At 38.1% G+C, this 21,812-nt stretch overlaps 1 protein-coding gene across 1 annotated transcript in view; it reads right to left on the reverse strand.

Annotated features, from left to right (window-relative positions):
- Nucleotides 1-14,176: 14,176 nt before the first annotated feature.
- Nucleotides 14,177-21,812, reverse strand: part of STX7 (syntaxin 7) — a 41,876-nt gene continuing 34,240 nt past the window's right edge. Inside the window, exons 9-10 of the mRNA XM_007078620.3 lie at nucleotides 18,211-18,293; nucleotides 14,177-15,572 (exon numbers count right to left, since the gene is read on the reverse strand). Of these exons, the coding sequence (XP_007078682.2) occupies nucleotides 15,480-15,572; nucleotides 18,211-18,293 (176 nt within the window). The 3' untranslated portion in view covers nucleotides 14,177-15,479. The remainder of the gene's footprint in view (nucleotides 15,573-18,210; nucleotides 18,294-21,812) is intronic.

The raw sequence follows: 21,812 nt of genomic DNA on the forward strand, positions 1-21,812 counted from the left end.
ATTGATCTTACATCCTCCAACTTTGCAAAACTCACTTATTAGTTCTAGGAGCTTTTACGTAGATTCCACCTGGCTTTTGACATAAACAGTCATGTCATCTGCAAGTAACGACAATTTTTCTTCTCCATTTCCCATGAAGATGCTTTTTTTCTTTTTTTCCACTATTGTAATGGCTAGAAACACCAGCATAATGTGAAATAGAAGTGGTGAGAATGGGCATCTTTGTCTTATCCTCATTCATAGGCAAAGCATCTAGTCTTTCATCGTTGTGGGTGGTGTTAACGTTGAGTTTTTTAAAGATGCCTTTATCAGGTTGAAGAAGTATTATCATGAATGGGTGTTGGATGTTTTCAAGTGTATTTTATGAATCTATTAGACTGATCATGGGTTTCTTGCTTCGTTCTATTAATATGGTGTGTTACATCATTTGCCTTGTACCTCAAGGTTACATTTTTAATGCCCATCTCATGAACACCTAGTCTTTCCTCATCTTTGCCTATTCGGATTACTCTTTCTGAGCAAGTATAGAACTAGAACAACTGGGGTTCCTCCAAAGTTGAGACTAAGAAGCTGGTGATATAGCTTGTAGGCATACCTCACGGTCCAGATAGGTAAATATTGTGTTGCTGTAGTCATACATGACAGTCATTCTTCCCAAGAAGACTTGACAATAGCAAATATTTTATAAGCAGCTCCTCCGGATGTATTTATCAAGGATCTTACAGCCCCCCCCCCCGAAAATTTAATAGCAACACAGACGAAGTGGGAATGGTCTAGTGATGCACGGTCTCTTGGAGGCAGGCTCCCTAGTTTCAAATTCTGGCCATAGCGCCTACTTGCTGTGTGACTATGGGTAAATTACTCAAAGAAATCTTAGATTCCTCATCTCTAAAAGTCTTCATCTGTAAAACAGGGCAGTGATACCACTTACTCCGAAGGGTTGTTGGGAAGACTAACAGTAAGTGTAAGTAAAACATGTAGCCCCATACCTGGCACACAGAAGGCAACAAATGGTAGCAATTATTGACTAAGGTGTTTTATAGTTTTCAGCCTTAGACAGGTATCTTCTTGACTGTGGGCCTCTGACCTTCCTTTTCATAGAGCATTTACTTTAGAAAAGTTGTAATTATGGAGCACCGAGTAATGTATGTGGAATCATTATACTGTCCACCTGAAACTGATATAACACTGTATATTAATACTTCAATTAAAAAATGATAAGAAACGAAGTTCATATTTGGAAAGCACAAAATAGGAAGAAGAGAAAGAAAGGAAAAGAAAGAAAGATTAAGAAAGAAAGCTTGCAATTCCGAATTCTTTCTCTGTCCCTTTGAGATGTACGTCTTTTACAGCCCAAGAATATCTTTCTCGAGGATCTGTGACTCACCTCTTTGAAATGTAATCATCAAGAAGGTTCTTTCGGTTGATGGAGGATTTAGTCTCTTTCCATAATTTAATCTCTGTGGGAAGAGAGGAGCCTAACTTCAATAAGTACAAGCAGCAAACACAGATGGCCTAACGATAGTGACCAACCTCTCCACTGATGCCCTCCAGTGCTTTTCCACTAGCTCACCTCAGTGCTTAAGAACTCTCCTGCCTTTTGTTTCAGCAGAGTTGAGTTCAATCTGTCTTACCTATTGCAATAGTCTTGAATAAAGTCCTCCTTGCCTGTTTAACCTGGCCAGTGCAATTTTTCTTACCTTATGATGGTTATTATAAGAAAGGAGCATGGGTTCTCCCTCTGATGGCTTCTGCTGTGGCACTGGAGTCAATACCACTGAAGGGAGTCATAGTCACAGGAAACAATGTCTTGACGGGTTAAGAGGAAGCAGTCTAGTGGACAGGTGATAGAACGTTGATAGAAACGAAGAAGAATTGTGGCTCCATTATAGTGCTCTCACTCCTTTTGAGATCTTCCAGCTGTATATTGTAATTTAAGTGGAGACAACTTAGCTTTACCCCCTTAAAATATTGCTGTTGAAAGGCTATTTGTCCTCTCCCTGTTAAATGTTTTCCCAACAGCCCTCGATAGATTTAAAGGAATTACAAGGGCAAAGAAGGTGAAAGTCTGAGACAATATAATTGATGACCCCAAATAAAGTACCACATGCTCAACAGTGATTTAAATGCTATTTAACAGATAAAATTGTGCCACTGTAGTATGTTTGCCTGTGTGTGTCTCTCTTTGTGTATTTGTTTCTCTTCAATAATTAGTTAGGTTCTTTTCTTTTCTTTTCTTTTCTTACCTTTTCTTTTCTTTTCTTACCTTTTCTTTTCTTTTCTCTTTTCTTTTATTATTTTGAGAGAGAGAGAGAGCAGGGGAGGGGCAGAGAGAGGGAAAGAGAGAGAATCTTAAGCTGGCTCCGCACTCTCAGCATAGATCCCAACACGGGGCTGGAACCCACAAACCATGAGAAATCGAGCAGAAATCAAGAATTGAGGCTTAACCAACTGAGCCACTCAGGTGCCCCCAGTTAGGACTATTCCAATAAGAAATAATAGTGTCTTCTAAGTAGTATTGTCATTTTGGAAAAGACAATAACACCATCAAATTGATATAATTTGGAAACAGTCAATCAGAGAAATAGAAATTAAATAAAAGTATTGAAAGAAAAGGTGAGGCAGTAAATATTAGGTAAGTATTGAAAGAGTTCTTATTTCCTTCAGTAAGGGTAATATTTACTTTTGCCTTAAGATCTTGATATGACAAATATTTTCCAGTTAATGATTCTCCCAAAAAAAGGAGAGTCAATTTCTCTTTGCTCTGTTCCAGAGATTGAGGAGGTTCTTAGATTTAAAAAAAAAACAAAAAAAAAAAAAACAAATGTCATATTGGAACCATTAAGTGGGAGCTGTTGGCTTTTTAATTTGCTCTTAATACAATGATTAAGACAAAGGGTTAAATCATCCTACTTTACAAATCATCAGTAGCTTTGGAAATTAGGAAAGAGTAGACCTTTAAGCATCCTTCATTATTCAGTCAAAAATGAATGGCTAGACTTTATAGGTGTCTGAGGCACATTACTACCCAGTCTTAGAAAAGCAAGTCAGAAAACGCCTGACCCATGGATCTCAGTGACCCATATACATGTAACTGTCTCTCCCAATCATGTTTAATATAAGCCAAACGTTGTGTGGTACCAAGCTAAGATCTGCTTTGTTTTTCTGAAACCCACGTTACCTTGTCATTATGTAATATATAGTTGGGATTAAATGTTCCTTATTAGAACTATTCACGAAGAAAGTATGTCTGAAGGATCCATATCAAAGAATACCCTTTGCTGTGAATGACCAAATCCCTCTCTGATATAACATTCCTCCCTTCCATCTATATTTTAGAAATGACAGAAAGATTAATAGAGTTGTAATGTAATCAATGCTGAATTATTACCCAACAGGTTAAGGTAAGTGCTTAGGATACGAGCAAAGCAGACAGGTCAGAAATGTGTAAGAAAAGCTTAACTGTGATGAATTTATACAGCCCTTCAAAGTAAGAAAATCTAGAAGAAAATAACTTTAATTTCAGTATTTCTGTGAGTTTTTATGACCTTATGAAAAAATTAATTTTCTTTCCGATTACCTATGGGGTTGTCGTCACAAATTTTTCAGTGTTTGGACTTCTAAAATTCTCTATCCAGCTCTGGATACAAAAACTCTAAACACAGAGGGTTAAGGCATCAAAGATGAAAGCTAGCACACTTACAACTATTTATATTGCAAAAGCTTTGCCCTTCTTCAAGAACATGCAGTTTCCCAAACACTAACCTCTCTTTACAAGGTTATGCTTATTAGCTGGGATTTGTAGCTCAATGGCAACACTGTTCATCCTTGGTTCAATTCAGATTGTAATTTCTTTTTAAACTACCTGACCCTTATAATCATATGGTGAGTAGGTCTGATCATTCATCTTCCCGAGGCCAAGTTTTTGGTCTGAACACAGAGTCACTTGTGTTTCTGAAGCCTCTCAGCATTATGATGATTGGGGTAAAAACTGTCAATTGAGAAAAGTATGAAAGAAACCTTTCATACAATGTTTTCATTGTCTTGTTCTTTTTCTGGAACTAAAATTCCTGATCAAAAAAACAAAAGTCTTCCTAGATACAAGGATGAAGTTTTAAGAGACGATCTTTGTTTCTAATTAAGTGTGGAAGTTATCAACTATTTCATCATCCCCAGTGCCAGAATGTGCTGAATAAGATTTTGCTTTTTCTCAGGGCCCAGCATTTATTAAGCACTCAGCAAATTGTTATTGAATGAATGAATGTACTAAACGCATGTCTTTATCCCGACATCCCTCATAGTATTAAAGCTGAATCATCCCTCAAAGTATTAAAATATTGCATGAGTGTCTGGCTTCCCATCCAGAGTACCACATTCCTGGTGTTGCTTAAATTGGATTATAGGCTGAAGGAGATTTAGTCCTGAGCTAAGTGCTTAGACTGGGTTTTTGCCCATCCCTGAACCATTCACTGAAAACAAAAGGAATGGAATCAGGCTGACTGATTTATGTAAAGTAGAGCCCACCATCTCTGGAGTCAGGATGGAGTCAATTCCACCCAAAGCACATGGCTGTTACCCAACAGAGGAGGAGAGAATATTCCAGAGTATGGGGCCATTAAGAACTGACAAGGGAAGCATGGATGCTGGAATGGTGACCAAGAAATACTGAACATGTCATTTCTATTTTTAATGTGACTCAATGAAAAACTGATGAGAATAACTTGTTAGAAATAATTGCTTATCTTTCAAGATTTAAAGAAAATCTCCTTTAAATTGGTTTAAAAAATGAAAAGATTTTTAGTTACTCTGCACACCATGCTCTTGTAGGAAGAGACCGCTTAGATAGGATGCCACCTATTGTGCCGTGGAGTTTGAGTCTGACTAGACATTGATTAGCTGATTGGCTTTGAGTGTTTCTTAAGTAGTTAATAATGCTATTTCCAGAGAGGTTTTAAATTAAAAGTGCTTGACTTTATGTAGATTATGGCTAATATCTCTTGCATATTTTCCAAGAAATATTTCACTAGAGGTCATACAAACATTCTTTTAACGTTTTTCCTCTAAATCTTGTATGCATGCTTGAGGAAAGTGTGCATTCTCTAGTTTTGGGGTGCATGATTTTTTATGTATTAATGAAACAATTTTGTTTAATGTGTTGTTCTAAATATTTATTTTTTTGCTGCTCAAGCTAAAAAATTGAAAGAGGTATATTAAATATAATAGGTTTCTCTATTTTTTCTCTATAGTTCCATTAATTTTGGATTTTCCTACTTTGTTTAGAACTACCCCATTAATTAAAGCTTTTATTATTTTTAGAGACTTTTTATCCCTATTAGGGCTTTTCACCTTAGTATTTATAAGGGCTGATATTGATACAGCTACTCTAATGTGGTATATTTGCTTGTTATATAATTTTTCTTAATCCTACTTTTTGTCTTTATCTTGTGTTTTCTGTCTTTTGTAAACTGCATATATTGGGCAATGTAGCCTATTTTTATCTGACGGAGTAGGCCATTAATATTTATTGCGACTATTGAACTACTATGCTTTCCGTTTCTTTGCTTTTTTGAATATTTATCCTTTCTTTAAAGTTTATTATTTATTTTGAGAGAGAGAGAAAGAGAGAAGGGGAGGCTCAGAGAGAGAGAGAGGGAGAGAGATAATCCCAAGCAGGGTCTGCACCATCCAAGCGGAGCCTGACACAGGCATCGAACCCACAAACCATGAGATTATGACCTAAGCTGAAATCAAGAGTCAGATGTTTAACGGACTGAGTCACCCAGGTGCCCTGTATATGTTATCCTATTCTCTCCTGGCCTGAAAAGTTTCTGTGGAGAAATCCACCAACAGTCTTATGGGAGTTCCCTTGTATGTGACTTCTTTCTTTTCTCTTGGTGCCCTTAAAATTATTTTTCTGTCTTTGAACTTTGACAATTTAATTATAAGGTGTAGCCGTACTCAGGCTCAAGCTGTTGGGGTTCTTTGGGCCTTATGGATCTAGATGTTCATTACTTTCCATAGGTTTGGGAAGTTTTCAGCCATATTGCTTTAAATATATTTTTTGTCCCTTTCTTTTTTTTTCCTTCTGGAATTCCCATAATGAGAATATTTCTTTTTTTTTTTTTTTTAATGTTTATTTTTGAGAAAGAGAGAGACAGAGAGAGAGAGAGAGAGAGAGAGAGAGAGAGAGAGAGACCATGAGCAGGGGAGGGGCAGAGAGAGAGGGAGACGCAGAGTCTGAAGCAGGCTCCAGGCTCTGGGCTGTCAGCACAGAGCCCAACGCGGGGCCCAAACTCAGGAACCGTGAGATCATGACCTGAGCCAAAGTCAGCTGCTTAACCTGAGCCACCCAAGAACCCCGAGAATATTATTTCTATTCATTATATTCCCTAATTCCCATAGGCTTTCTTCATGCTTCTTCACTGTTATTCTTTTTGCTCCTCTGGGTAATTTCCAATATCCTATCCTCCAGGGTGTTGATTCCTTCTCCTGCATAGTCGAGTCCACTTTGGAAACTCTATTGAATTCCTCAGTTCAGTTATTGTATTCTCAACTCTAGGATTTGTTTGGGTTTTTTTTGCTCTTTGAGACTCCAGTTAGACATATGTCAGATATCTCAGTCTTTCAGTTTTCATAATCTATCGTTTTTATTTTGTCTCTCCTCATCTGTCTTTGGTACGATATGTGTTATTTCCTCAGTTAGTTAGTGATTCCTTTAGCTATAACTAATATGTTACTAAACTCTTCATTGAGTTATGTATTTCAATAATGATATTTCATTATCTGTTTGGCTCTTTTTATTGTCTGCCTTTTCTTTTTACATATTTCTTATTACATATCACTTTAATTCACAGTTATTTAAGTATTTCATGGCATCCCATTCCTGCTAATTCTCATATCTAAATTGCTTTAGTATATAAATCTGTTTCTCAATCAAAATGGCTTATTTCCCTGTGTGCTTGATTAATTAATCCAGAAGCATTAATTAGAAAGGCTTTTCTTCAGAGATGATTTTCATTCACTTCTTAGAGTAACCATCAGAATTTACTGACCTGGAACTACTTTCATACATTAAAAGATTTCTGGTTTTATGTAGGAGCCTTCAGCTTCTTTACTTTATTTACCTGTAATCCATAACTTAGTCTCAGAATCATAGTCTTTTCCTGTTTCCCAACTACTCTGGGTTTAACTCACTTTCATTTGTATTATGATTACCTTGCTTCCTAATGAGCCAAAAAATGAACTACCTAGTATGTGTTCTATTTTATCCAATAACTTATTTTAACAGAGGGATCATTGAGCGTATCTCACCAACCATACTGCCAGAAGCAGAAATCATCTACTTCTGTTAGAAGTAGTCAATTTTGGTAATTTGCATTTTTCATATAAATTATTCATTTTATCTTTTTTGTAGCATATTGGTATAAAGTTGTTTATGGTACCCTCTTATTTTTTAAATCTCTCCTGTGTTTATTTCTTGATCTCTATTTTCATTCCTAACACATATATATTTTAAAGTTTATTTATTTTGAGAGAGTGCATGAGCAGAAGGACAGAGAGAGCGAGGGAGAGAGAATCCCAAGCAGGCTCCACACTGTCAGTGCAGAGCCTGATGTGAGGCTCAAACTCAGGAACTGTGAGATCATAACTTGAGCTAGAGTCGGACGCTTAACCAAGTAAGCCACCCAAGTGGCCCTCATTCCTAATATTTTTATGTCTCTGTTTTTTCTTCATCAGTTTCACCAGTTAATATATGTGTGTGTGTGTGTGTGTGTGTATGCTGAAAACTACACAATACTGACTAAAGAAATCAAAGAAGATCTAAATAAATGAAGAGACATCTTGTGATCATGGACTGGAAGCCTCAGCATAGTAAAATGTCAAATTTCCCCAAATTGATATACAAATTTAACATAATTCTTATCAAAATCCCAGTAAGATATTGTGTGTGTATGTATTTTTAAGAAACTAACTTTTAGCTAAGTTTCACTGGACCCTCTCTATTATATCACAGTTTTATTTTCCAGAGGTCAGCATGCGTTTTTTCTGGCAAAGGCCAGAAATTCTAGAACCATGACCAAGTGGGGTTTACTTCAGGGATGCAAGGCTAGTTCAACATTCAAAACTCAATGTATCTACCATATTTACAGGCTAAAGGGAAAAAATCACATTATCATATCAACTGATGCAGAAAAAAAAATCTGACAAAATTTAACACTAATTCATGAAAAGAAAAACTCTCAGAAAAACAGGAATAAAAGGGCACTTCCTCAACTTGATTAAGAGCACCTACAAGAAACGTACAGCTAACGTTATATTTAATAGTGAAACACTAAATCCTTTCCCGAGATTGGGAATAGGGCAACGATATCTCTCTTATTCAAAAATAGTGCTGGAAGTTCTAGGCACTGCATTAGGCAAAGAAAGGAAATAAAAGGCATACAGTTCAGAAAGAAGGAAATGAAACTCGCTATTTGCAGATGACATGACTGTCTATGTAAAATATCCCAAAGAATCTACAAAATCCTCCTCAAACTAATAAGCGAATTCAGCACAGTCTCGAGATACAAGATAAACATACAAAAATCAATTGTATATATACTTGCAATAAACATGTTAATATGGGGATCAAAAACACAGTAACACTTACAATCTCTCAAACAAATAAAATGCTTAGGTGTAAACCTAATAAAAGCATATATAGAATTGAATATGCTGAAAACTACACAATACTGACTAAAGAAATCAAAGAAGATCTAAATAAATGGACAGACATCTTGCGATCATGGATTGGAAAACAGCATAGTGAAATGTCAAATTTCCTAAATTGAAACACAGGTTTAACTTAATTCTTATCAAAATCCCAGTAAGATATTGTGGAGACATAGATAAGGTTATCCTACATTTTTATGGAAAGACAATAAAGTATCTAGACCAATTTTGAAAAAGAAAACTAAAGTAGAAGCAAGCTGTCTATTTGGTTTCAAGCCTTTTTAAGTAGAATAATCAATCCTGTCTGGCATTGGAGGTATAGACACATAGATTGATAGAATATAATAGACAACCCAGACACAGACCCACACAAAATATGCCCATCTGATTTCTGTCCAGTTTGGTTTTGATAGAGCAAAAGCCGTTCAGTGGAGGAAACACAGCCTTTACAACAAATATGGTGTTGGAATAACTGAATATCCAAAGGCAAAAAAAAAAAAAAAAAAGTCCTAAATGTTTCACATTTCATGCAAAATTAATTCTACATGGATCATGGACTTAAAAGTAAAATGTAAGACTACAGAACTTTTAGAGAAGAACACAAAAGAGAAAATCTTTGGGATCTAGGGCTAGAGTTTGTGATAACAAAAACATGATCCATAAAGAAAAAACTGATAAACTAGACTTCATCAAAATTAAAAACCTTTGCTCTGTGAAAGACCCCATTAAGAGGAAGACAAGCTGTAGAGTGAGAGGAAATATTTGCAAACCAATTTAGGTATTGGACAAAGGACTAGTATCTAGAATATATCTAAAAAAATTTTTTTAATGTTTATTTATTTTTGAGACAGAGAGAGACAGGGCATGAACGGGGGAAGGTCAACGAGAGAGGGAGACACAGAATCTGAAACAGGCTCTCAGCTGTCAGCACAGAGCCCGACGCAGGGCTCGAACTCACAGACCACGAGATCATGACCTGAGCCGAAGTCGGACGTCCAACCGACTGAGCCACCCAGGCGCCCCTAGAATATATTTTTAAAGAAAAACAGGGGCCCAGGGTGGCTTAGCTGGTTGAGTGCCCAACTCTTGATTTCGGCTCAAGTCATGATCCCAGGGTTGTGGGATCCAGCCCTACGCTGGGCTCTGTGCTAAGCATGGAGCCTGCTTAAAATTCTCTCTCCCTCTCTCTCCGCCCCTCTCCGCTCACTCTCTCTCAAAATAAATAAATAAATTTTAAAAAAAAGTATTAAAAAAACACTCAAAACTCAACAGTAAAAACAAAAAAATAACCCAATTAGAAAAAGAGTGAAGAAACACATCGCTGAAGAAGAAATACAGGCACCAAGGAGCACATGAAAAGATGTTCAATATGATCAGCCTTTGGTGAAGTATAAAATAAAACCACCAGATCACCACACACCTATCAGAATAGCTAAAATAAAAATTAGTGACATCACCAAATGCCCATGAGGAAGTGAGGAAACTGGGTCATTCAAACATTGCTGGTGGGAATGTAAACTGGTTACAGCCACTCTGGCAAACAGTTTGATAATTTCTTAAATACTAAACATTCAATTACCATATATGACTCAGCGATTTCACTGCTGGGCATTTATCCTAGGAAAATGAAGACTATGTTTATACAAAAACCTGTATACAAATGAACATAGCAACTTTATTCGTAACAGCTCAAACTGACCAGAGATCCTTCAGCTGGTAAACGGCTAAACGCACCGTGATACATCCATACCATGGAACACTACTCAATACCAAAATAGGAAGGAACTATCAGATGCACTTGACCCACAAAATAAGCAGTGTGAATCTCCAAGAGAATTATGCTGAGTGAAAAAAGCTAATCCCAAAGTGTTACATACTGTAATATTCCAATTATATAATATTATTGAAATAACAGAATTATAAAGGTAGAGAACAGATTATGGTTGGAAGGAGCGGGTGGGGGCGGGAGCAAAGTAGGTGTGGCTGTAAAAGGGCAACAGGAGGCGTCTTTGTGTTTGAATGTTGTAAATGGAAATTTTCTACACATTGACTTTATCGATGCCATTATCCTGGGTGTGATAGTATAGTTTTGCACAGTTACCACGGGGTAAACTGGGTGGAGGGTACATGAGAGGGATCTCTGTACTGTTTTTTTTTTCTTTTTTTTACAACTAGTTATCTCAAAACGAAAGCATGCTAATAAAATAGTAGCATTAAACATGTTTTACATTGTATAGAATGGCCTCTTCATTTTCAACGTCCATGCCATTCCAAAGCAACGTATTGGTCAGTTGCCTCCATTCCAGGCTTGAGGAGTTTAATGGAACATAGAAAACTTCTCAATTACTAAGAGCTATATTTGATCATAGATCAGGAAAAGACACAACTGGGAAGTCCAAATTTAGAATAAATGCTATCTTACTGCATCCAAGATAGAACGAATTTAAATGATATATGATGGTTACCTTATTGAATTGTGGCATCCTTCCCACCACAAAGTAGTAATTAAATCTTAAAAGGTTATGGTAACCTTTGGGGAGCTTATAACATTAAGTCTGGCACTGAAAATAGGTCAGATGTGGTCTGGTACACTGAGAACGCCTTTAAATGAATTTAAAATGACCACAGCACCTGGGTTTGGAAGAATGAAATAAAATACAATATTCTCCACTACATTAGACTTTGGCTGTTTATTTCTGGAATCTGCCTTGATTCGAAAGCTTTTCATGATCAGTGGTCTTCGGCTATGCAAGTTACTAGAAGCTTGTATCTTGGTCTTGGGTTAAATCTCTCATTTCTAGAGATGTAAACTTGGTTCTCTTTACCTGCTCTGGCTTCGGTATGTCAGACCTGCCATTACACAGTGGTATGCAACTTTCAGAAGGTGTCAGAAACTGAAATTCGTACCAGTAAATCCTCACTGAGGATAACCAGCTGCATTTCTAAGTTTTCCACTGATGCTAACAGGTTTTGGAGTTAGCAACTACTGTTTAGCAGTACTTACCGTAAACACTTAAAAATCTGTACTTTGGGTTTGCCAGAGTGGGAATTAGTGCCCTTTCAAGTTTATTTAAAGACTCAGTTCAGTTCTAGCAGACTCCCTCTCAAACAAGTAGGGGTGTTATGCACGTAACGACTGCACAGGAAATCTGGTTTTGCCTTCCACCACTTACATTTGAAGGAGAAATGCCATCGCTACACAAAACCTACAGGAATCCCACTCTGAGTAATTAAGTGACCAACCTCTTAAAAATCTGCCAGAAGCAGCGGTGTCTATAAAAATCTATCTAGTGGGTCAGTTATTTAGTTCTATTTCTGCACTTAAAATGAGGATTATTTGGAGAAAAAGATATCATGTAATTTTCTGTTAACTAAGTAAGTGCCAAAACGTAGGATTAAAATGGCCATTTTGATGCATTTGAATTATGAGAAAATGGGTTAACAGGAGAAAATATCATTGCATTCTGTCAAAGAAGTGGTAGTGTAGCTCTTTTCGGGCTCCTGCTGGTGAAAATTTTGCTAAGTGTTTCCTTGCTTGAGACATTCAGGCTGTTCAAACCTTATGGTGGACGGAAGAGGTCTGGGATCCACAGGGCAGGGTTTCATTTTCTTTAGTGAATCATGAAAATACACAAACGATTTTTTTTTTTTTTTTTTTTCTGGGAAAGGAGGCTGCCTGATAATGTTCTTTACTGGTAATGAGAATTTTTCATTATCTTTAAACGAACCAAAAATGTCATTTAACTCATAACTTGCCCAAACAACTAAATCCCATTTTAATTGATTTTTTATTTTTTTGCAGCAACCTGGTAATGTATAAACAGTAGTCGTTTCTGACTTAAAAAAAAAAAAAAAGTAAATCCTGAATACATTGCCCTTGTAAATTGTTCTTTACTATTAAGGTGGACAAGGACTTTTTTCTTTATACAGGTTTTATCTTTTATTGTGTTCTTTTTTCTACATGAAGAAACAAAACATTACAGCAACTAGAAATATTATTCCACACTTTTCTTGCTAAACCACAGACTGATTTTGTGGAACAAAAGGTCTTCAAAAATCACGTTTCATTATAAATTTGTCCAAAAAGGTTGATATTCAAAATGCTGCTTTTGTGTGTACAAAATTCTACATTTAAAAAAAAAAAAAAAAAAAGCAGCAAAGACCGGGAAGGATCCAGGGGCAGCCTTCTTCCTAGTGCAGCGTTCTGTCGACGACGCAGATGCCGTTGCTGGGCCCGCGGGGGGCTCCGGGGGCCTGACTCCAGACGCTGCCTTCGTGGTTTGCTGTCTTCAGCCAAGCCCCATCTGTGCCCACATGCATACTTTTCTAGAGTTGATCCCATGCCTACTAAAGACAAGCTGCTTTACGCTGCGATGGCACCCGTTATTCCTTTGCCAGCAATCACTGTGTAAAACCCAAACACGTTCCTACTTAATGGCCGGTACAACAAACACTTTATGCCACACTGTCGCTCAATGTAAGCACAGAGGCTGGTTAATCTCAATCTGCGTTGCTCGACAATGTCTTTGGAGGACGTTAAAATGAACAGTATGTGTCACCTGATGAGGAAGCTTCTTCAGTTTCAGACTCAGTTGGACTCAGATTCAAATAAGTAGACAGTCCTACCAACCACTCCCATTTTATTGTCCACAGTGTAAGCTTCACCTTCCAAAGCGATTCTAAAACTAACCTAAAGGAAACTTCAAGAACCTGAAAACCTTTGCTATTATTGTACTATGTTTTTCGTTTTATATTTTCAAATCGAGACTATTCTTTGTGTTACAAGCATTCCGGGGTAAAATTTTCCCTCAAAGTCAGTATTTCTCAAAAGAATGCAAGCCGCTACAGTTCCTGTTTTTAATCACTGATCTGTGTCCCAGTTAAAATAATTTATAAAATATTACTTTAAATGAAGGTGCTAAAACCAGTCAAAAAATATTAAGTACTTTTGCTATCACTGGGAACTCACCATGAAGTGAACAGAATAAGTGAATGTGCTTATATGAGAATAAACATTTTATCAAGTACAACCCTGGCAAAAAATTGAGCTGACTTGTGGGAGCCATTGGGAGTTTTATGTAGCTGTAAGATACTGGCTTCTCACACGAAACAGCACACTTCTTTCATGTTCAAGCAGGTCTGGTGGGCTTGCACTGACCTCAGATCAGGTAGTATTTGTACAAATTCCCCTGCATAGCCCATCTTGTTCACTAAAGCAAGCTGATTTGGGAAACAGAGTCTCAAAGCTTCCAATCACTCACTCACAAGAACGTTTTCTACAGTCTCCTGTAGGAAAACAATGGGAGTTTTGCTGACATGCAAGGCAGCTCCTACTAGTAGCAAAACTTTTAAAGGTTGCCAAAATAAAACACTTTGAGTAAACTGGTACTCCAGAAAGACAGAAGGGCTGCTGTGTGGTTATGTCAAGTGCTGGTCCCACCAAAGCAGAGTCCTCATATCCAGACACTTTTAAAATCATCTTTATTCTGGTTGCAAAGACACGCTTTTTACTTAATTATTTTATTTGTTCCCATTTGGAGTCTCATAGCTTGCCATGTAAAACACTGACTTCACTATCAAACTGCTATATAAGAACATTGTTATAAAATACAAACTATAAACTAAGACAAACTTCTTTACAGTATTCAGATTAGTGCATCAAAACAACATTGATTTAAAAAGGCAAGTGGTTAATTGGCAAACATCCAAATTGTTTTCTAATGGAGGACGGTACAAAATGGTATGCAAGGTAAACATTAAATTTTAAGTGTTAGTGCTCAAAAACAATAATTCTGGGAAAGTTGCTCCCCCAAAGTAATTCTGACCCAAGGATATACATGTAGCCATAATTCTGAAGGATTTCAGGGAAGGTAATTAATTTTCCATCCTAATAGCTGTGGAAGTACACAGCAGAATAACAAGTTGTGTCTCCAGATTTCTAACATAGTATGAACTGATTTTTCATACTCTTCCTCCAAATTACATTTAACATTTATAGTGACTACACATACCCCAGCAAACATCAGACTTAAACAGGTCCTATGCAAAAACAATTATCCTTAGTATTTTACTAGGCAATCTACAGCAAATGTTTAATATATACACATCAGGAGGATGAGATATTCTAGGAAATTACTCACTGATTTCATTTAGAGTAAACGAAGGTCTTAAGAGAAAACCAACAATAAAAGTTAAATAGATAATTTGTGCTGTTATGAACCAGAAAACGAAAGAAAACAAACCACCACAAACAGGTGGGTTAATTTTCCCTACGTTACTGGGAATATTTCCTCTGCTGGCCCATATCAAAATTAAATTTGACATTTTTAATTGAAGTCACACAAATCTGGGCGCATGTCACTCTGTGACAGAGACAGATGCACACAGAACACAAACACACACACACACGCACGCACACACACACACACACACACACACACACCTTTAAATTTACTGATTCCAAAAGCTAAGTCAACAGGGCAAATAAATTATAAATGAAAAGCATATACATCGTGGACAAAACCTCAGAGTTACTAGATTGAAAAGCACAGAAGTTACGCCAGCAGTGATAGCAAGAAAACTTTCAGTATTAGAAAATATCAGATTGAATCTAAAAGAAACTTCCCCCTGCCAAATAAAAATAACAAAGTATGGGAGCCATCCTTTATGCAGTAGCTTTAGAATAATAATAATAAAAAAAAAAATGATTACAGGAATCTTCGTACATAATTTAGAGAATGTAGTGCAACAGTGTGCTCCTTTATAATTCAGCCTTTCACTCTCCATATGATGAGACCGAGAATTACAAGTCCGATGACAATGATAAAAATGATGATGCACAGGGTTTTTCTGGATTTGCGCTACAGATGCAAAAACAAAAAAACATGTTTATATGTGTAGGGGAGCATCTCTATAGCAACTGAAAAATCATTTGGTTCATTTCTAGAGTAAAACCAATAGTAATTAACTGCCCTCAGATTTTTGGCTATACTTTTTTGCTTCTCCAAAATCTCTTCAAATACAAATGGCACTATTCTTTCAAAAAATAGTCTTCTTAAATTAGTGGTTTAATTCAGGGGCTAATCATTCAACCTTTATCGGTCATTTTTCTGGGCTTAAAAAAGAGACGCAAATAGGTTACTGACTTAGAAAGACTGAGGTTACCTATGCGTAAAAACTAAGAACAGCTTAAAAGCTTACACATTTTAAAATTTTTATCAAAGAGTTGCTCTTCAAAATGAGTTCTCTGAAAATATCAACAAACATGAATGCTTGGCAATTTTTCCTGAAGTATTAGTTTCCAAAATTCCCATTCTTCAATATCAACAGAAACTGCATGAAAAATCTCAACATACAAATAAAAACCAAACAGCTAAAAAGTTATAATACAGTCATTTAAAATACAAAGGTTAAAAGTTTTGTTCTGTTCTTCATTTCTGGCCCAGCTGTAGATTTCCAGATTTCTTTAATGGCTTGCGTATCTCACAGCAACATGCAGGAATCCTTTTTCTTACAAAGTAAAAAAATCTGTAAATTTTCTTTGTGTCGACTAGGAGTACCATAAAATTTCCAGAAAGATAGGTTTCTGTGAAATTCTCCTGAAAACTATAATGACTTTCCGTATACCACATAGTCAGCAACTTTTTCAACTGAATATTCCTCATAAATGAAGCACGATTTCTCTGAAGTTTCAGCAGCATCCTGCCTACGTATTTTCCCCAGACTCCATGTGAGTACCACAGACACAAGTATAATACACCTTTAAGAACAATCACAGGCTCCCCCCTACAGGACATCTGTGCCCAGGGCACCCTCGCTAGCGTGGGGTGGGGGTTAGGGTACTGCAGCGATAAGAGCCTCTATCAGCTGCCCTTCCACTCAGGGTTCACCCACACTATTGAGAAGTGCCGTATTTTGCAGAGACATGACTTTAATACCAAGGCCTCGAAGGAGAACTGGAGGGAAGCTGCTTTTCTCCCCAGTGCTTGTGCTGCATGGCTCTTTCGTTCTCCCTCCAGGGCCTGTGGGGTTAAGTATGGGGCAGCTCCAGATACGGAGGTGAGAAGACTGGGAAGATGTGCTCCTTTTCCCCAGGGTGGAGGTAGGCTGGCCCTTCCCCAAGGGGAAAGTAAAACTTGGAGACATATCTACACCCCTCCAAAATCCAAAAGCAAAACAACATGGCAGGTAAGCCTAGTTACTGATACATCCTGCTAACCGCTATGTTTTGAGCAGTTGTAACCTAGCATCTGTGGCTATGCGGGTGTGTTCAACTATTTATGAATGATACCTCCAGTCTGTGACATTAATTCTGCTGAGCCACACACCTGAATCACTGGCCCACAGAAGGTAAAGGTGAGTGACAGTTACTGCATCACTGAATACAACGGGCTGTAACTCAGCAATTTCTATAGAGCTTCATTGTTCTCAATGTATCACCAAGGATGCAGTGGTTTGTCTAGTGAAAAACGGCACTGCAACGAAAGGAAACTTCTGGGGTTAGTAACAAAGGTGAAAAGCAACTGAAAATACCTAAGATGGTGACAATATCTTAGATATTTTATAAGAAGGCAATAAGGTCTGAGAAAATAATTATAAACAACGACAAAAAGGGGAGTTTTAAAAGGGCCTTATCCTTACTGTCTTCATATCATAAGCTATATGAATAGCTCATGGTCCTAATGTTGGTGGAGTACTTTCACATACTTTCTGTTTGTCACATATAGAGGGACTCCCTGTATTAACCTGATTCACATAAGAGATCAATTCATTCCTGAAGGGTCTGCTGAATGTGGACAGAATACCTAGTGATCAGGGGCACTCCAAGTGAATATATTGTCATAGGAATTAAGAGAACTCTCTAGAACAAAGACCTTTGCCTCCTTGGTGCAAAAAGTCACGGACCAAAAAAAAAAAAAAAAAAAAAAAAAAAAAAAAAAAAACAGGCTGAAAGGAAAGAGTGAGAGAAACAAAGGGTGAGGGCTGGCATCAGAGATCACCAGCTGTGAGAAATGCTTAGAGGTATCTCCTGCTCCCCTCAGGACTCTAAACACTGAATTTCCTATCCCTGTGGGCCACAATTCTGGTTCAACCCTGGGAACAGTCAGGCTATTTTTTTTTTTTTTTAATGTTTATTTATTTTTGAGACAGAGAGAGACAGAGCATGAACAGGGGAGGGGCAGAGAGAGGGAGACACAGAATCTGAAACAGGCTCCAGGCTCTGAGCTGTCAGCACAGAGCCCGACGCGGGGCTCGAACTCATGGACCGTGAGATCATGACCTGAGCCGAAGTCGGCCACTTAACCGACTGAGCCACCCAGGCGCCCCAAGACAGGCTATTTTTTATACTGACCAGGTATCTGACCTGTCTTCCATGGGATTTTAAACTTGAACATCTCCAGCTACTTTACACCCGACTGATCTCTCGATCTCTCTCTCTCTCACGCACACAGAGCTGAAACTCAAAGTTATGAGGTAATTTACTGCAGTAAATATTACCTGATATTCTGCTGCTCTTGACAGCTGCTGGTTTGCTTGCTGAACGTGCACCTCCGCGTTTTCCACATTGGCTTCTATGCTATCTTTAAAAGAAAAGAGACATACAGACATGCAAAACTGCTAGACGGGTGCTGATGCCCCAGTAAGAGAGCTGCACACGTCACAAGATTTCATTCAACGTAAGATCAACCATGTTCACTATTCAAATGTTAACATTAGTAGTATGTGGGTGAAGTCAAAATTTTTGTTAAATTGGCTGTGACTCTTCCCTGCACTATTTCTCAAATGATCCAAATGACACACAAATATTTGAAAAGAAACTGGATCATCTTCACTACAACACAGCCCCAGGTCTACCTGGTTACCCCCGAAGTGTACTATTTAGTCTGCGGGCTCCAATGGCCAATGCGGTACTAAACATCTAACAACTGTTCCTGAGGGGTAAACAGAGTATCGAAAACCAGCACTTGCTCTGTGGACATCATCAAGCTACTTCTGTGCTGAAACCCAGCCCCCCTGGGGAACCCATGAGCCTTCGTAAGTTCTGCTTCCCTAGCTGCTCTGGCCTACAGGTGGAAATGGGGTCACCCTGCAGCACGAGATCACTGCCTCTCCCTCCTCCCTACCAACTCTCAAAAGGAGAGCTCATGCTTGCAAATGCATCCAACCCCCTTGTAGCAAACATGGTCTTTCCTTCATTCTTGGAATATTTTAGCTCTAGATTCACTTTGACGCTTCTCCTATTATACAACTGGAGATTTCACCAGCCAATTGTTGACCTGCTAATACTCAGCCTTCTCAGTGCCCTGACCACACATTTTCAATGACTTTGCCTATTCTCCTTTTCCGGGCACCGACCTCCATGATTGTATCCCAAACCTTATCACGACCAATAACTGCAGTTTCTCTATAAACTCAGTTCCACACCTCAGTCTCTGAGCATCACGTGACCTTTACAGCACACTCTTTCGAAAACCATGACTTCACTGACTCTAGCACTATGTCACTGTCCCTCAACACACTGCCTGTCCTCACTTTCCTCCTTACCCAGCTGAGATCCCCAGGGCTACCACTTGCCCACACTTTCTTACATTCACCCTTGGCTCCCTTGCCACCTACTTTAGTCAGATTTATGTGACAAAACCCCAGCCTGAACCCTTGCAGCTGACCATGGGAGCAAAAAACCGAACTGACATTAATTTATTTCACCTCAAATTCCTGCCTGCCAAGCAAACCTACCTCATTTCAACATATCCAAAAATTGTTGATTCCTAGCCCTCTATACTAGCTGGAGTTACAGATTCCTACATCTTAGAAAATGGCAACATCATTGTTTTCCTGGGCTTGGCTAAAACCTTAAAGAAAGAGTTGTCCTTGAATTAATTCTGCCTCATATCCACATCCAGCCAGTCAGTAAATCCTTTTGGTTTTACATTTTAAAACTATCCAGAATTCCACTCCTCTCACCACTTTGCTACTTCCATCTTTTTTATTTTATTTTATTTTATTTTATTTTATTTTATTTTATTTTATTTTATTTTATTTTATGAGGAGAACATTAGCAGGGGAGAGGGACAGAAGGAGAGAGAAAGAGGGAGAACGAGAGGGAGGGAGGGAGGGGGAAGGGGGGTGGAGAACCTTCAGACTCCACGCTCAGTGCGTGTATCATGCTCAATTTGTATCAAGTTGCTTGATTTGCGAATATTGAACCACCCTTGCAAACCGGGAATAAATCCCACTTAATCATGGTGAATGGCTTTTTTTTTTTTTTAAATTTACATCCAAATCAGTTAGCATATAGTGCAACGATTTCAGCAGTAGATTCCTTAGTGCCCCTTACCCATTTAGCCCATCCCCCTCCCACAACCCCTCCAGTAACCCTCAGTTTGTTCTCCATATTTATGAGTCTCTTCTGTTCCGTCCCTTCCTGTTTTTATATTGTTTTTGTTTCCCTTCCCTTGTGTTCATCTGTTTCATCTCTTAAAGTCCTCATATGAGTGAAGTCATTTGATTTTTGTCTTTCTCTGACTAATTTCACTTAGCATAATACCCTCCAGTTCCATCCACGTAGTTGCAAATGGCAAGATTTCATTCTTTTTGATTGCTGAGTAATACTCCAATGTATATATAAACCACATCTTCTTTATCCATCCATCCATCGATGGACATTTGGGCTCTTTACATACTTTGGCTATTGTCGATGGTGCTGCTATAAACATGGGGGTGCATGTGTCCCTTCGAAACAGCACGCCTGCATCCCTTGGATAAATGCCTAGTAGTGCAATTGCTGGGTTGTAGGGTAGTTCTATTTTTAGTTTTTGAGGAACCTCCATACTGTTTTCCAGACTGGCCGCACCAGCTTGCATTCCCATGCTGCTTCCATCTTGATCCAAGGCAACACACTGCCCACCCAGATTGCAGTGATCACCTTTTAAGTGGTCTCTTTGCTTTTAGTCTTGCCCTTTGATAGTCTGCTCTCAAACTAGTAGCCAGTGTGAGTGTTTTAAAACCTAAGTCAGGGCAGGTGCCTGGGTGGCTTGGTTGGTTGAGCATCCAATTCTTGATTTCAGCTCAGGTCACAATCCTAGGATTGTGGGATCGAGCCCCACATCGGGCTCCACACTGAGTATTGATCTGCTTAAGATTCTGCTTCTCCTTCTCTCTCCTTCTGCCCCTCTCCTCCATGTGCACTCACTCTTTCTCAAAATACAATACAATACAATAAAAAAAAAAAAAAAGTCAGATGATAACACTCTGCTCAAATCCTCCTGTGGCTTTCCATCCATTAGTAATAATAAAAGTCCTCATAATGGCTCAGGATCTTATATGATGCTGAACTTTATGATTCCTGACATCATCTCCCACTCCCTCTTACTCATTTCACTCACCAAAAGCATCAGACATGCTTCTACCTGAAGGCCTTTGCAACTGTCCTTTGCTCTGCCTAGAAGATTTTCTTTCACTTATTCCCTTATTTTCATGAAGTCTTCACTAAAATGTCACTTACCAGTAAGGTCTTACCTGACTACCCTAGAAGAGCCGTAACATTCTCTACTGCAAGCAGCCCCATCCTCCTACTTTTGCTATTTTCCCCGATAGCACTAATCAGCATTTACTTACTTTTCTTTCCTTTTATAAAAATTCTCTCTCTCCTCCAATTAGATTATAAGATTCATGAAAGCAGGGTCTTATACCATTTGTCTAATTTCAGCTAAATCCCCAATGCCTAGATTTGTGCTTGCATATACTAGGCACTCAATAAATATTGACTGGATGAATGAAAGAACTGGTTTTTGAAATTTTATCCTGTGATCTACTGTAACTACAGAGAAGGGTAAGAATGGACACAAAACACTTATTTGTAGCAAAGTATAGGTCCAAGTATTTAAACTGAACCAAATTCAGAAAATATACTGAATGTATCTTTAGATACATCCACTGGTATCTTCATATTTCCAAATGATAAAAATGATCAGGATTTTGATCAGTCCAGATAGTTATACCTTAACTGAAAAGCTATCACATTTAAAACTTATAGGGAGTCTTAGTCACTGATTATTTTTTAAAAGAATCTATAAAAGAATGCTTACCATCTAATACAA

Source organism: Panthera tigris, chromosome B2 (assembly GCF_018350195.1).
Source record: "Panthera tigris isolate Pti1 chromosome B2, P.tigris_Pti1_mat1.1, whole genome shotgun sequence".
NCBI classification, from domain to species: Eukaryota; Metazoa; Chordata; class Mammalia; order Carnivora; family Felidae; genus Panthera; species Panthera tigris.